Source organism: Myxine glutinosa, chromosome 2 (assembly GCF_964187855.1).
Source record: "Myxine glutinosa chromosome 2, kmMyxGlut1.1, whole genome shotgun sequence".
Lineage (NCBI taxonomy): Eukaryota > Metazoa > Chordata > Myxini > Myxiniformes > Myxinidae > Myxine > Myxine glutinosa.
The window spans coordinates 79,435,645-79,450,376 of NC_136262.1; the positions used below are offsets into that span (position 1 = coordinate 79,435,645).

At 40.6% G+C, this 14,732-nt stretch overlaps 1 protein-coding gene across 2 annotated transcripts in view; it reads right to left on the bottom strand.

Moving 5' to 3' along the window:
• LOC137421667 (copine-4) overlaps positions 1–14,732 on the bottom strand; it is a 238,575-nt gene that overhangs the window by 47,957 nt on the left and 175,886 nt on the right. For both annotated transcript variants that reach the window (XM_068107941.2, XM_078773438.1), the window contains 2 exons: positions 12,089–12,178; positions 6,633–6,731 (listed from right to left, as the gene is read on the bottom strand). In XM_068107941.2, the coding sequence (XP_067964042.2) occupies positions 6,633–6,731; positions 12,089–12,178 (189 nt within the window). The remainder of the gene's footprint in view (positions 1–6,632; positions 6,732–12,088; positions 12,179–14,732) is intronic.

Sequence of the window (14,732 nt, forward strand, 5' to 3'; positions counted from 1 at the left end):
GGGATTCTCATGGATAAATGAGAAGTTGTACTTTTTTTCCATCTTTAGAATGTATACCAGTCAAAACAAGACCGAAAGTCTAACAGCAGTGTAGCCTGGTTTGTTTGATACTTTAGTTGAAGAAGATAGTATGACCTGGGTAGGAATACCAGTTAGCAAATAATGTAAGTATTAAATTATTTTGAAGTACTCTAAGTCTCGAAGATGTCTGTCACCATGGAAGTGAAGAGATTGCATTGAGACACTGGTTTATTCTATATGTTTCGAGTCAACAATGAACCAACCATACACCGCTTGAATCCAGTAACTTTGCAGTCATGACAAAGGGATTGCAGTGTCACAATTACATTTACTATATTATTATTACTAGCAACGGTACCCGCCCTATGGGCAGGGCTTCAATTGGGAAGCCTAAATGAAAAGGCAAAATATCAGAAATTGAAGGCTTTTTTATTTTAAACGATTCATATAAACATCCGTTAAATCATGTCACACACAAATCATCAAAATCTAAACAGTATTTGTGGAATTTCAATAAAAGCCACATCACTGTTCATATCGGTAAATATTATTCCATCGTGTTTGGAAAAACTTGAAAATTGGAAAAATTGGAAAGAAAATTGGAAAAACAATATAGCTTATTTTACTCCAGGGGGTCTCAGGATTACCCACCCAAAATTTCGTTGCGATCGGTTCAGCCGTTTTTGCGGTACCTGGGAACGGACAGACGGACATTTGGTGAATTATAGTAAGATTAGCGTTATTATTATTATTATTATTATTACGTTAAATGATACTACTGGATTAAGAAACGTCGGCTAATTTGTCCGAAGCAGCCTGAAGGTGAGGCATGAAGGTATGAAGCCTAAGGCCTATACGTACTGTGTCGTTGGAAGACCCATAACGCCGATGCTTTTGATATTTGATGGTCACTTTAACAATCGGTTTGTTTGAGTTTCACACTGAATGAAAAGCGTAAAGGCATTTGGCGATCTGCATGGCGATTGTGACATATGACAGGTTCGATGATATGTTCTGCCTGAACGGCATAGGAATCAAAATGGTGGTGTGTGGAGTCAGCTGTTGTATGCCATAATGACATCACGGATGTAATCACATCACATCACCCCTGTCATGCGACCAGATCCTCGGCTCTCATTGGTGTACATTTGTGAGGGACATAAGTACATACGTACATACGGACGGACAAACACTATTCTAGATGGCTTTGCCCTATGGGCTACGCTGTAAAAACGAGGTCCAAATTTTTACCAACGCCACCAAAGGTGGGCAAAGGTTATGTTTTCACCCCTGACTGTTTGTCTGTCTGTCTGTGAACAGGATATCTCAAATAGTTACTCCCGCCAGAGAGTAATGCATTCAATCGTGTCCGTCCGTGTGTGTGTTCGTGTACAAGATATCTGGAAAAATTCTGAACGGATTTGGATGAAAGTTGGTGGGATGATTGCCTTTGGGATAAGGAAGAATTGATTCGTTTTTGGTGAAGCTCAGGATATTATTCCAGATCCAGGAATTTTTTGAAGGATTTTTTACCATTGGAAGATAGGGCTCAGCAGCGGCCACACACGGCGGGAGTATGCGCTCGACTGAGTGGCGTTCTAGTTGTGGATGGATTCAGGTGGAATTTAGTAGATAGGTTTGGTCTGTGAAAAGGAATAATTGATTCAATTTTGGTGAAGATCCAAATCCAGATCTGGATCAGATAATTTTTTAAGTGAATCTTCACCAATGCGTGATAGGGCCAAAAACTATATATTGCATGATATCTCAAAAAGTTGTGGACGGATTTGGACAAAACTAGGTGGATGGGTTGGTTAGGCGACAAGAACAGGCCGATTAGATTTTGGTTCATGTCCGGATCCAGATCTTGCCTATCAGTGGGATACAAAAAACGTAAACTGTTAAGCCTGGTGGAGGAATTTCCAATTTCTATATGAAAAGCTCATGGAACTGTGATATGCTGCATATCTACATGCACTATGTGATTTACTGTCCGTGCCGTTGGCACTCCGTCCTTGTGCCTTGTCCTCTTCAGAACCAGCCTGTTGATTCTCTCAGATTCAAAGAATTGAGTGCCAGATCTGAAAGCTTGTCAGAAACAACTGCCAACATAAGCTATAGTCTCAAAATGCTTAAGGTCAATGTGGCAGCCTTTTAGACTCATCGTGAGGGAGTCTTTTAAGCATTTGCAGGATGCTCCTCATTGCCTTTTGCTCGCTTGAACTGGCAAAAGGAAGCTATCTGAGAGCAGCAATGTTCAGGCATGTGAACAACATGGCTCCACCATCTCAGCTGAACCTGCATGATGAGGGCCTAACTCCCAGGCATGTCAGTCTGAGAGAGCATTTCAGTATCTGCAACAATGTATTGCCATCTGAGGCTGCAGAGACGATGAAGGCATTACAGGTGAAAACTGTCTCATTTCTGAATATGACAAGAGTAAGTTGTCCAGGTTTTGCAGCCATATAATAGCACTTATGGGATGGCCACCTTGCAAGAAGAAAAGCTTTGTGTTGATGGAAACCTCTCTTGCTCCAGAAGCTGTTCAACAACCTACCAAAGCAGCACTGGCCTTAGCATATCTACAGATAATTTCATCATCAACAGGAGGGAGAATTGCTTTGCAATACATGTTCCCTACCAATCCCAATATTTTGCATAGTAAAGCCACAACAAATTTTTACAAATTGATGAACTGCCCTGAAACTCACACTTTTCTGTGAACTTATTATAATAAAGCTATGTACCAAGTTCCAATTGAATATGTTAAAGGGCAAGGGCAGAAAGTCTGGAAAACCACAGTGGGACAGATGGATAGACACATTGAACCCATAATGGTATTATGTGAATGAGTACTGCCCAGGTAGCAGAACTTGCCGACATACTTCAGTGGATGATTACCAATGCAGATGATTTGGCATATTATGATAATTTTGTATCCAGTTCGAAATTAATTTACTGAAACATGCCAGTGCAGAGATGCCACAATGTTCAAATAGCGTTCGGCAGGAAGTTAAAGTGTTAGACCTTTTCACCTCATCATTTTCTTAAGCTTTGTCATTCCCAGAACATATTATGTGACTCATGGTATTCTATCAAAGTAAGTGATCAGTTATGAGAACATTTCCCTGCTACTTGCCAATCCTTTATAGGGTCTCTGGAAGGTGCATGGGTAAAGAATACTGGCAATCTGGTCACAGTTTGTGAGTGAGCAGGCATGAGTAGTGAATGAACATGCGTGGTGTGCCAGCGTTGAATGCGACACACGTGATGAATATATATATATACACATATACAGTCATGTGAAAAAGTAAGTACACCCCATGTAAAGTTTTGACTATTTCAACATATTTCAACATACAGCTATTTGATCTTCATTTCAACAATATTGACAGATAAAGGTGATATAATATAACAAATATCATAAAACATTTACATTTTGTAGTCCATTGTATAATTTAAATAAACATAAATGCAAATTTCGCATGTGGAAAAAGTAAGTACACCCCTACATTTATCACTACTTCAAATACCTAAAATTAGAATCAGGTGCACCAGCTCAGGTGCAAATGATTAGAACATCGATAGAGAGGATCTTGGAGGAACCTGTCTTATTTAAACCTCAGATATTTCGTTTGGTTTGCTCTTTGTTGTTGAAGTGTGTGGCGTCATCATGCCTAGATCAAAAGAGCTCTCTGAGGCCTTCAGAAAGAAGGTTATAGATGCCTACGAGTCTAGGAAGGGATTTAAAAAGATCTCCAAACAATTTGAAATCAAACATTCGACTGTCCGAAGATCATCTACAAGTGGAGAAGATTCCAAACAACTGCCAACTTGTTCAGGCCAGGCCGCCCCAGCAAGTTCAGCCTGAGGGCAGACCGCAAGATGCTGAAAGAAGTCTCTAAGAACCCCAGAATGTCATCACGGGACCTACAGGTAGCTTTTGCCACTGTTGATGTCACAGTGCACGAGTCTACCATTAGAAAGAGGCTGCACAAATTTGATCTGCATGGGAGGTGTGCCAGGAGGAAACCTTTGCTGTCCAGAAAGAACATCAGGGCAAGACTAAAGCTTGCCAATGAACACCTCGGCAAAGACCAGCACTTCTGGAACAATGTGCTTTGGACAGATGAGTCAAAGGTAGAGCTATTTGGCCACAGTACCAGAAGACATGTTTGGCGAAAACCAAAGACAGCATTTGACCTCAAGAACCTGATACCAACTGTAAAGCATGGTGGTGGAAATACAGACTTGGCATTTAATATGGAATATTTTTTTTGTGGGGGTGAACTTACTTTTCAAGATGTCTTAGAACCAAAATTTCATTGGAATTATGTTGAAATTATTCTAGATTTTGTTAATGTGACCTTTAAAAGAAACAAAAACCACATTTGACATTTCGAAACAAATAAATTGATCCTTGAAAGTGATGTAAACTGATATCAAACTCAATTCATGGACAGTACTGTGTTAAACTTCTGTGCGTTTTCCAGAAGTATCTCTTTATTTTGCACATTAGGCAAAAAATTTTTTAACAAAAACAAAAGTTAAATTACGACTGGGATTACGGACAGTAAAATTACAGTTCAGTACTTCCTGTAACCCCCACGAGCATTCAGGAGAGCACGTACATGTTGAGGCATGCTGTTCATGAGATTTGCCAAGGTTTGGACAGGAATCGCTTGCCATGCAGTGACAATAGCCTGCTGCAATTCACGCACAGAGGTCGGCTGCTGGTCCAAGTGGTTGATTTGATGCATTATTTCTGCCCACAAGTTCTCTATCGGATTCATATCCGGGGACATGGCAGGCCACTCCATATGCTCTACACCACGGTCAGCAGGAAAGTGTTGGATCATGCGAGCCCGATGAGGCCGTGCATTGTCATCATGGAAGACAAAGTTTCCTCGAAAGGCTGCACGAGCAAATGGAAGCAATGTTTCTTCCAGAATGGCCCTGTGCTTGAACTGGTTCAGGTTTCCATTCAGAACAACCAGGTCAGTTTTGCCCCCTGCATGAAAAGCAGCCCAAACGGTCACCCCACCACCTCCAGTTTGGACTCTTGGCACTATACAATCTTTGTTGTCGGCTTCATGCACTTGTCTGCGCACTAGGACGCGGCCATCTTGACGATAGACCAGAAATCTAGACTCGTCACTGAAGATCACGTGATTCCAGTGTCCTGGCTGCCATTGACGGTGCTCTCTGGCCCACTGCAATCGGCACTGGCGGTGTGGTTCTGGTCAGGCGTGGCTTTCTCAGGGGACGCCTGGCACGATAGCCTGCTTGAACCAGTCGTTGGTTGACTAGCCTTCTGGATACAGGCACATTTGTCAGTTGCTGCCACTCAGCCCAAAGCCGATTAGCTGACTTGGTACGGCCATTGCGGACTAACTGGTGCAGCTGGCGATCATCCCTCCTTGCGGTTCTGCGGGGACGTCCTGGCCTCGGTATTGGAGTAGGGACACCCCTCTGAGCATTTCGTTTCAGGATCTTTGACACCTGACCTTGAGTGATGCCATACTGCCGAGCAATAGCACGCTGTTTCATGCCGTAATTTCGTAAAGCCACCACTCCATGACAAACAGCATTGTCGAGTTGACGGACCATCTCCAGAGGAAGCGGCAATAACTTTTGGAGATGTGCAGCAGTTGTTTTCCACTAATACAGAACGCAACAACCCTTGTATACCCGACTGTGAAGCCAATCATCAAATGCACCTGTCCGTACATTTTGCCACGCCACCTGTGATATAATCCTGTTGTTGACTTCTTGCTGCGACAGACAATCAGTGACATGGTTCTTTTTACAAATAAATCACCAAAGTGTAAAAGAAACTCACTAGATTGATATACTGAGTTAAGAAAGTAAACTCAAGTCAAGCAAAAAATAATATTCCATATTAAATGCCAAGTCTGTATTATGGTTTGGGGCAGCTTTGCTGCATCAGGGCCTAGTCAACTCACCATCATAGAATCCACTATGAATTCTTCATTGTACCAGAGGGTGCTTGAGGATAATGTGAGGCCATCTGTCGGAAAGTTGAAGCTCAACCGAAGGTGGACCTTGCAACATGACAATGACCCTAAACATGCCAGTAAATCCACCAAGGAATGGCTGAAAAGAAAGAAATGGAGGGTTCTGGAATGGCCAAGTCAAAGCCCGGATCTAAATCCCATCGAGATGTTGTGGGGGGATTTGAAACGAGCTGTGCATGCAAGAAATCCCTCAAACATCGCACAGCTGAAAGAATTCTGCATGGAGGAGTGGGCAAAAATTTCTCCCAGTCGATGTCAGACTGCTAGACAGTTATAAGAAATGCCTACTTGAGGTTGTTTCTGCCAAAGGGGGCAATACCACCTATTAGAGCCAAGGGTGTACTTACTTTTTCCACATGCGGAATTTGCATTTATGTTTATTTAAATTATACAATGGACTACAACATGTAAATGTTTCATGATATTTGTTAATTATATCACCTTTATCTATCAATATTGTTGAAATGAAGATCAAATAGCTGTATGTTGAAATATGTTGAAAAAGTCAAAACTTTACATGGGGTGTACTTACTTTTTCACGTGACTGTATATATATATACATTGCGGACTTACTTGTTTTCCGTCACGTGCCCCCAGCATTTCTTTGAAGGTTGAAGAAAACTCTCCTATCAGGTCAGGTTTTCCATTGGAGTCCCAATCCCACACGACAAACTGGAAACAAAAATGGTACTTTGTATGTTCAAAGTGAATATAAAATGTGTCTAACAATAACTGAGTTAAAGCATCATCTATAAAGTAAAAGGTCGTGTCTGTTTGGCATATAAAATTGTTGCCAGAACCATTTGAGACTGTGTGAGCACTTTATTATCAATGTGTTGACCACAATGTGAACTGGTGCATGTAACGGTTGGTGTTGTGCATGACCTCTAGTACTGTGGGTAAACATGTATGTGTGGACCATGAAGTTGTGCTTTTATCTCTGTGTTCGTTGATTGGTTTTATGTACATTTTGTGCAGAGACCAGGTGGATTGGTGATTTTCTAAAGCCGAATATGTGTATTATGTATTATGTATTATTATGTATTATTATTATGTATTATTATGTATTATGTATTATATATTATGTATTATGTATTATTATGTATTGTATTATTATGTATTATGTGTATTATTATGAATATGTATTTGTGTGTATTAGTGACAAGAAAAACCCGATTAGATTTTGGTTCAGGTCCGAATCCAGATCTGGCCTATCAGTGGGATACAACACGTAAACTGTTTCACCTGGCGGAGGTATGCTCTCTACTGAGTACCGTTCCAGTTGTTTTTTTTTCTTTCTTCCTTGTTTGTTTGTCCGGGCAACCTCTTAGCAATCCTTTGAGCTAGGAAGCTGAAATTTGGGCACAATAGTGAGAAATTGTTTTGGAAAAAACTGTATTTTTTATTTTTTGATTAATCAATTCATTGATTATTTACATAATTATGATCGATTTATGTATAAATTGCTTTTTTCCCCCACCCAGGCAATATCTCATGGCACCTTTTGAGATAGGAAGCAAAATTATTTGAGATAATTTGGACACAATAGTTACCAAGTGATTTGGCTATAAAGGATATTTTGGATGTACTGATTAATCAATTAATCGATTAGTTATTTTATTGTTTGATTAATGGCTTAATTAAGTAATTTTCAGAACATTACAGATTCATATGAAACAGTGGTGGTTTAGGTATGCTATTAGCCAATTGATAAAGACATTACATTTTTTACGATTATTAACGCACAGGTTGTAAACCTGGTGCGTTATAGCGTTTGCCTGGGAATTTCTGTCGCTCCAAAAGTGAAGCTCGTTTCTGTCGCTCAGATGTGTAGACAGTTTCTGTCGCTCAGATGTGTAAACATGACGTCATCAAATCTATATTTAGGCTAACCATGGGCTACCCCTTTGGCTGGTACGCGGCCGCTCGCTAGTACATAATATAGGATATATTTGTTATATGTTATGTTATAGGATATATAGGATATATGTTATATGATATAGGATATATATAGGATAGGTTATAGGATATATATGTTATAGGATAGGAATATAGGACCCAAATGACCCAGAGGACCCAAATGACCCAGAGGACCTAAATGACCCAGAGGACCCAAATGACCCAGAGGACCCAAATGACCCAAATGACCCAAATGACCCAAATGACCCAAATGACCCAGAGGACCCAAATGACCCAGAGGACCCAAATGACCCAGAGGACCCAAATGACCCAGAGGACCCAAATGACCCAGAGGACCCAAATGACCCAGAGGACCCAAATGACCCAGAGGACCCAAATGACCCAGAGGACCCAAATGACCCAGAGGACCCAAATGACCCAGAGGACCCAAATGACCCAAATGACCCAGAGGACCCAAATGACCCAGAGGACCCAAATGACCCAGAGGACCCAAATGACCCAGAGGACCCAAATGACCCAGAGGACCCAAATGACCCAGAGGACCCAAACGACCCAGAGGACCCAAATGACCCAGAGGACCCAAATGACCCAGAGGACCCAAATGACCCAGAGGACCCAAATGACCCAGAGGACCCAAATGACCCAAATGACCCAGAGGACCCAAATGACCCAGAGGACCCAAATGACCCAGAGGACCCAAATGACCCAGAGGACCCAAATGACCCAGAGGACCCAAATGACCCAAATGACCCAAATGACCCAGAGGACCCAAATGACCCAGAGGACCCAAATGACCCAGAGGACCCAAATGACCCAGAGGACCCAAATGACCCAGAGGACCCAAATGACCCAGAGGACCCAAATGACCCAGAGGACCCAAATGACCCAGAATTTCTGTCTCTCCAAAAGTGAAGCTCCAACAGTGTAGACGTTTCTGTCGCTCAGATGTGTAGACAGTTTCTGTCGCTCAGATGTGTAAACATGACGTCATCAAATCTATATTTAGGCTAACCATGGGCTACCCCTTTGGCTGGTACGCGGCCGCTCGCTAGTACATAATATAGGATATATTTGTTATATGTTATGTTATAGGATATATAGGATATATGTTATATGATATAGGATATATATAGGATAGGTTATAGGATATATATGTTATAGGATAGGAATATAGGACCCAAATGACCCAGAGGACCCAAATGACCCAGAGGACCCAAATGACCCAGAGGACCCAAATGACCCAGAGGACCCAAATGACCCAGAGGACCCAAATGACCCAGAGGACCCAAATGACCCAGAGGACCCAAATGACCCAAATGACCCAAATGACCCAGAGGACCCAAATGACCCAAATGACCCAAATGACCCAGAGGACCCAAATGACCCAGAGGACCCAAATGACCCAGAGGACCCAAATGACCCAGAGGACCCAAATTACCCAAATGACCCAGAGGACCCAAATGACCCAGAGGACCCAAATGACCCAGATGACCCAAATGACCCAAATGACCCAGATGACCCAAATGACCCAAATGACCCAGAGGACCCAAATGACCCAGAGGACCCAAATGACCCAGAGGACCCAAATGACCCAGAGGACCCAAATGACCCAGAGGACCCAAATGACCCAGAGGACCCAAATGACCCAAATGACCCAGAGGACCCAAATGACCCAGAATTTCTGTCTCTCCAAAAGTGAAGCTCCAACAGTGTAGACGTTTCTGTCGCTCAGATGTGTAGACAGTTTCTGTCGCTCAGATGTGTAAACATGACGTCATCAAATCTATATTTAGGCTAACCATGGGCTACCCCTTTGGCTGGTACGCGGCCGCTCGCTAGTACATAATATAGGATATATTTGTTATATGTTATGTTATAGGATATATAGGATATATGTTATATGATATAGGATATATATAGGATAGGTTATAGGATATATATGTTATAGGATAGGAATATAGGACCCAAATGACCCAGAGGACCCAAATGACCCAGAGGACCCAAATGACCCAGAGGACCCAAATGACCCAGAGGACCCAAATGACCCAGAGGACCCAAATGACCCAAATGACCCAAATGACCCAAATGACCCAGAGGACCCAAATGACCCAAATGCCCCAAATGACCCAGAGGACCCAAATGACCCAGAGGACCCAAATGACCCAGAGGACCCAAATGACCCAGAGGACCCAAATGACCCAGAGGACCCAAATGACCCAGAGGACCCAAATGACCCAGAGGACCCAAATGACCCAGAGGACCCAAATGACCCTCTGGGTCAATAAAAGTTGAAACTGGGCAAATGTCAATGAAAATTTGCCAGACCCAGACCAGAAAATGACCCAGAGGACCCAAATGCCCAGAGGACCCAGAGGACCCTGTGAATGTGAATGAATGTGAACATAATGTGAATACTAGTAGCAATTTTACAAAAACCATGGCATAATTTCAAATCTTGACCCGAGATGATAATTATGCTACATCATAATTTCCATGTGCCAACCTGGGCGGAATCCAAGTGGATTCACTTGTTATTCATTTTAATTAAGCAATTAGTCAATCAATTATTGTACAACGCTCCCTCCCAATTATGTCTCTATGTTCTGCATGGCGGCATCACCGGATGCCAAAGGCACCCCGGAAATGTCGCGCTTATGTTATTTATTTGTAGATATGTAAAAAATGTTTTTTAAAAGTATTTATTTATTTATTTGACATGGGGCGGTATACTTTGATTGTAGCTAAACTTGTTTTTCCTTTGTTTACATTACCTGTTCCAGGTAGATTGTTGCGGACAATAGGAGAGGGGTGCATATATGTAAATTAAAGGCAAATATACGTCTTGACATTTTCACACAGTCTGCATGTGAATATATCGAGGTACAGGTTTCACTGAGCTAAGGTTTTCAATCCACACCTGTATTCACACTTGTTTTGCCTAATGGGATAGGTAATGGATACCCTTTCTTTGACATACACTCTCATGATGCTATACCGATGAACTCAAACAGATGAAAGTTCAAATTAATTAGTGCAATTGCTTCAAGGTTTTGGTTGTAAGAAAATGGCACAACCATTGCTGATAAATGAACATTGTTGTGCAACAACTTTTGTGCAATCACAATCAAGTTAGGTAAACTGCTACATTATTGTCTTGAGGTGGTACTCTAAGGCCATGAAATGTATTGGATTTTCAATATCTACCTCAGTATTTGCCACTGCTACTGTATATTTTGCCAAAACAGCACAAATTGTGGGCGGAGATGAAGGAATTCATTATTGCCGAGTTACATGTATCTCTTCACATGGTGAATTATCCCTTTGGTTGGATTTATTTAATATGCAGCACCTGACTACTGGTTTGCATCATTGCATTCTGGGAGCACAGTTGTGCCTCTGAAACAGTGCCCAGTGACGGCTAGGGTAGGATTTGGAATTTTTTCAATGTGCCGATGATAACTCGCTTCCTCTTCATCAAAAGACATTCTGGGATCTTCATGTCTACCAACTAATGAGAGAAGTCTGCCAATTCGACAGGCCCCCGGATCGAATGTCTATCTGAGACACGGCACACGTGTGGATGCGACCCCCCCGCATGCGGAAAATCAAAGCGAAACATCTCAAAGGTAAGTGTGCTACCTTTGTATCATTCTGTCACACATTTTGTATGATGAAGAGGGTGGATGGTGGCAAATCTAGGAAACCTACAGTGATGTATACAAAATAAACACTGTGCCTTTGCTATTGAAGCAATATTGGCTGGAAATCCTCTTTTCCTTCCTTATCTTGACCTTTTATTTTGATATATTTTCACCGAATTAATTTTTCTTTGCTCTTTGGGAGGCTCAAAGTCCACCTTCTGGCAGTCGAGTGCCTCTGAATCTATACACAAACCACACCTGTGAAGTGGAACCATGACAATAGAGGAAAAACAGAGATAGCTGAGAAGTTAACAAAGCATTATTTCTGTCCTCACTTCCAAGGACTAATTTCAATCAGTAGTTCAACTTGCATGCAAACTGCAGTGCATCAATCACTCCAGGCCCAACGCTGTCCTCATGCAGTCAGCATCAAGCATTATTGTGAGACGCAAGGAATGTTACACGCACCTTGATGGGCTTCTCATGGTCTCCACTGCAGAGTGAGTTGATGGACACGGTGAATGGAGTCCATATAGGGTTGAGATTGTTCTTGATGACCTGCAACAGAAATGTAAAAATTAAATCAGATAAACCGATAGAATAACAAAATGTGCAATGGAAATTTCAAGGAAAACTAAACTGAGATGTATCCAAGCAGGGAAGTGGGCATTTTGAGATTTGGGACGTGATCTTGGTCGGAGATGGTGCAATGAAATAGGTGGACTCTGCCTTTTTCAGCAGGTATCACAGAAGTAAATGATCATTTTGTCTCATAGACGAGGAAATGTTTAGTGATAAGTCAAAACAATCGATATATGTTATAATGTAGAATGACAGTAACGCTGGCTTGTTGATTGTACATGAATCTTGAAAGGATAAAATGCAATTTGCAAAGTGATGAGTTTCTACCCAAACTCTGGTTATCTGACATATCGTGCCTTCAGAAAGTATCTATTGAGTTTTTTTCACATTTTGTTGTGTCCAACATAACACACCATAATGAATGGTCATCCTGGACACTCATAACACGCCTGAATTTAAAATGGATTAAATTGAGATTTTTTGTTACTAATATGCACATGACAAACAATAATGTTAAAGTGACTAAAATGACTTTTTCAAAATAATTATGGTGATCTTAAAGAAAAAAGATTTCAATAAAATTAGTTTATTCCTAAGCTGTAGCTTTACACCAGTTATAAAATAAAGTTTGATCTAGAAGTGATTGTTTTGCTTGTCCAATAGTTTTGTGAACATTTATGTGCAAAATATATAATTATGAGAACGAGTACAATTGGCCAAAAAATGTGATATAAGAAAAACAACTTGCAGGTTAAATGCTTAACAAGGTGCATATGTCCTATCTAAGGCAATTGTTGTACACCGCTCCTTTCCTATGCCATCTCCAAGCACTGCATGACATCATCGCCGGGCACCGAAGGAGGCCTGGTGATGACGCACGCTGAAAGGGAGTACTCAGTTTATACGCTGGTTGTTTGTTTGTTTTCTTGTTTTCTTGTTTGTCCGGGCGATATCTCAGCCATCCTTTGAACTGGGAAGCTCAAATTTCGGAAAAATAATCAGCAAGTGCTTTGGCAAAAATGTTATTTTTTGGTTTTTTGATTAATCAATTAATTGATGAGTTACTTCATTATTATCGATTAATTAAGTACTGATTTATTTCCTTTCTCATCTGGGCATTATCTCAGGAACCTTTTGAGCTAGGAAGCTGATATTTGGACACGACAATGGCCAAGTGATGTGGCTATAAAGGATATTTTGATTTATTGATTAATCAATTAATTTATTGATTATTTAATTATTAAATTAATGACTGGAATTAATTAATTATTTTTATTTTTTTAAAATACAGATTCGGGTGAAACGGTGGTGTTTTAGGTATTCTAGTAGCCAATTGATTAATAATTTAATTATTTTACTATTACTATTTATTTATTTTCATTATTAATCACTTATTTATTTTCTTTCTCATCTGGGCAATATGTCAGGCACCTTTGAGCTACGAAGCTGATATTTGGACACGACAGTGACCAAGTGTTGTGGCTATAAAGGATATTTTTGATTTATTGATTAATCAATTTATCGATTTATTATTTATTGATTAATCAATTAATTATTTCTTTTTTGATTAAGTGATATAAATAATTTTCAAAAAGTTACAGCTCCGGATGAAACACTGGTGGTTGAGGTATGCTACGCTACAAGCCAATTGATTAATAAATTATTTTATGATTATTATTTATTGATTTTAATTACACAATGAATGAATTTTTTTATTTTTTTTTGTATACTGAATCGAGGCTCGTGAAAGAGCTAAATTATTGTATACCTCTCCTTCCCAATACCGTCTCTATGTGCTGCACGGCGGTATCCCCGGGCGCCGGAGGTGCCACCGCCCATTACCGCGCTGGAGGATATTTATTTATTTGGCATGGGGGTGTACTTTGCCATTTGGCAAAGGTGTACTTTGAATGTATCTGTACTTGTTTTCGTTATTTTTCCTGTCTAAACAAAATCAAGTCATCAAGACAATTCATCTTTCAGCAATTGTGGAGAACACATGTTCTGTGCGATCCTTGGTGGTAAAACATGGGAGTGGTGTCAAATTTTTCATTAGATCATGAAGATCACAAATTTAGATGATGTGCAACTGCTGTAGGGATGAGGAACTCTATGACAACTTTGATGTAGATTATGCAGATTTAGATGACCTGGATTTAAATATTAGCGATGACAACATTGAAACAGCCAAAGCTACATTACTGTCATCCATATGTTTCATTGAATTGTTTATTTTTACTCCCGCCAGGGAGTAATGTATTCGATCGTGTCCGTGTGTGTGTGTGTGTGTGTGTGTGTGTGTGTGTGTGTGTGTTTGTGAACACGATATCTGGAAAAGTTCTGAACGGATTTGGATGAAAGTTGGTGGGATGATTGCCCTTGGGATAAGGAAGAAGTGATTAGTTTTTGGTGAAGCTCAGGATATTATTCCGGATCCAGGAATTTTTTGAAGGATTGTTTACCATTGGAAGATAGGACTCATTTTTTTAACATTATCTTCTATATATTCTATATTTAACATTGTGATATG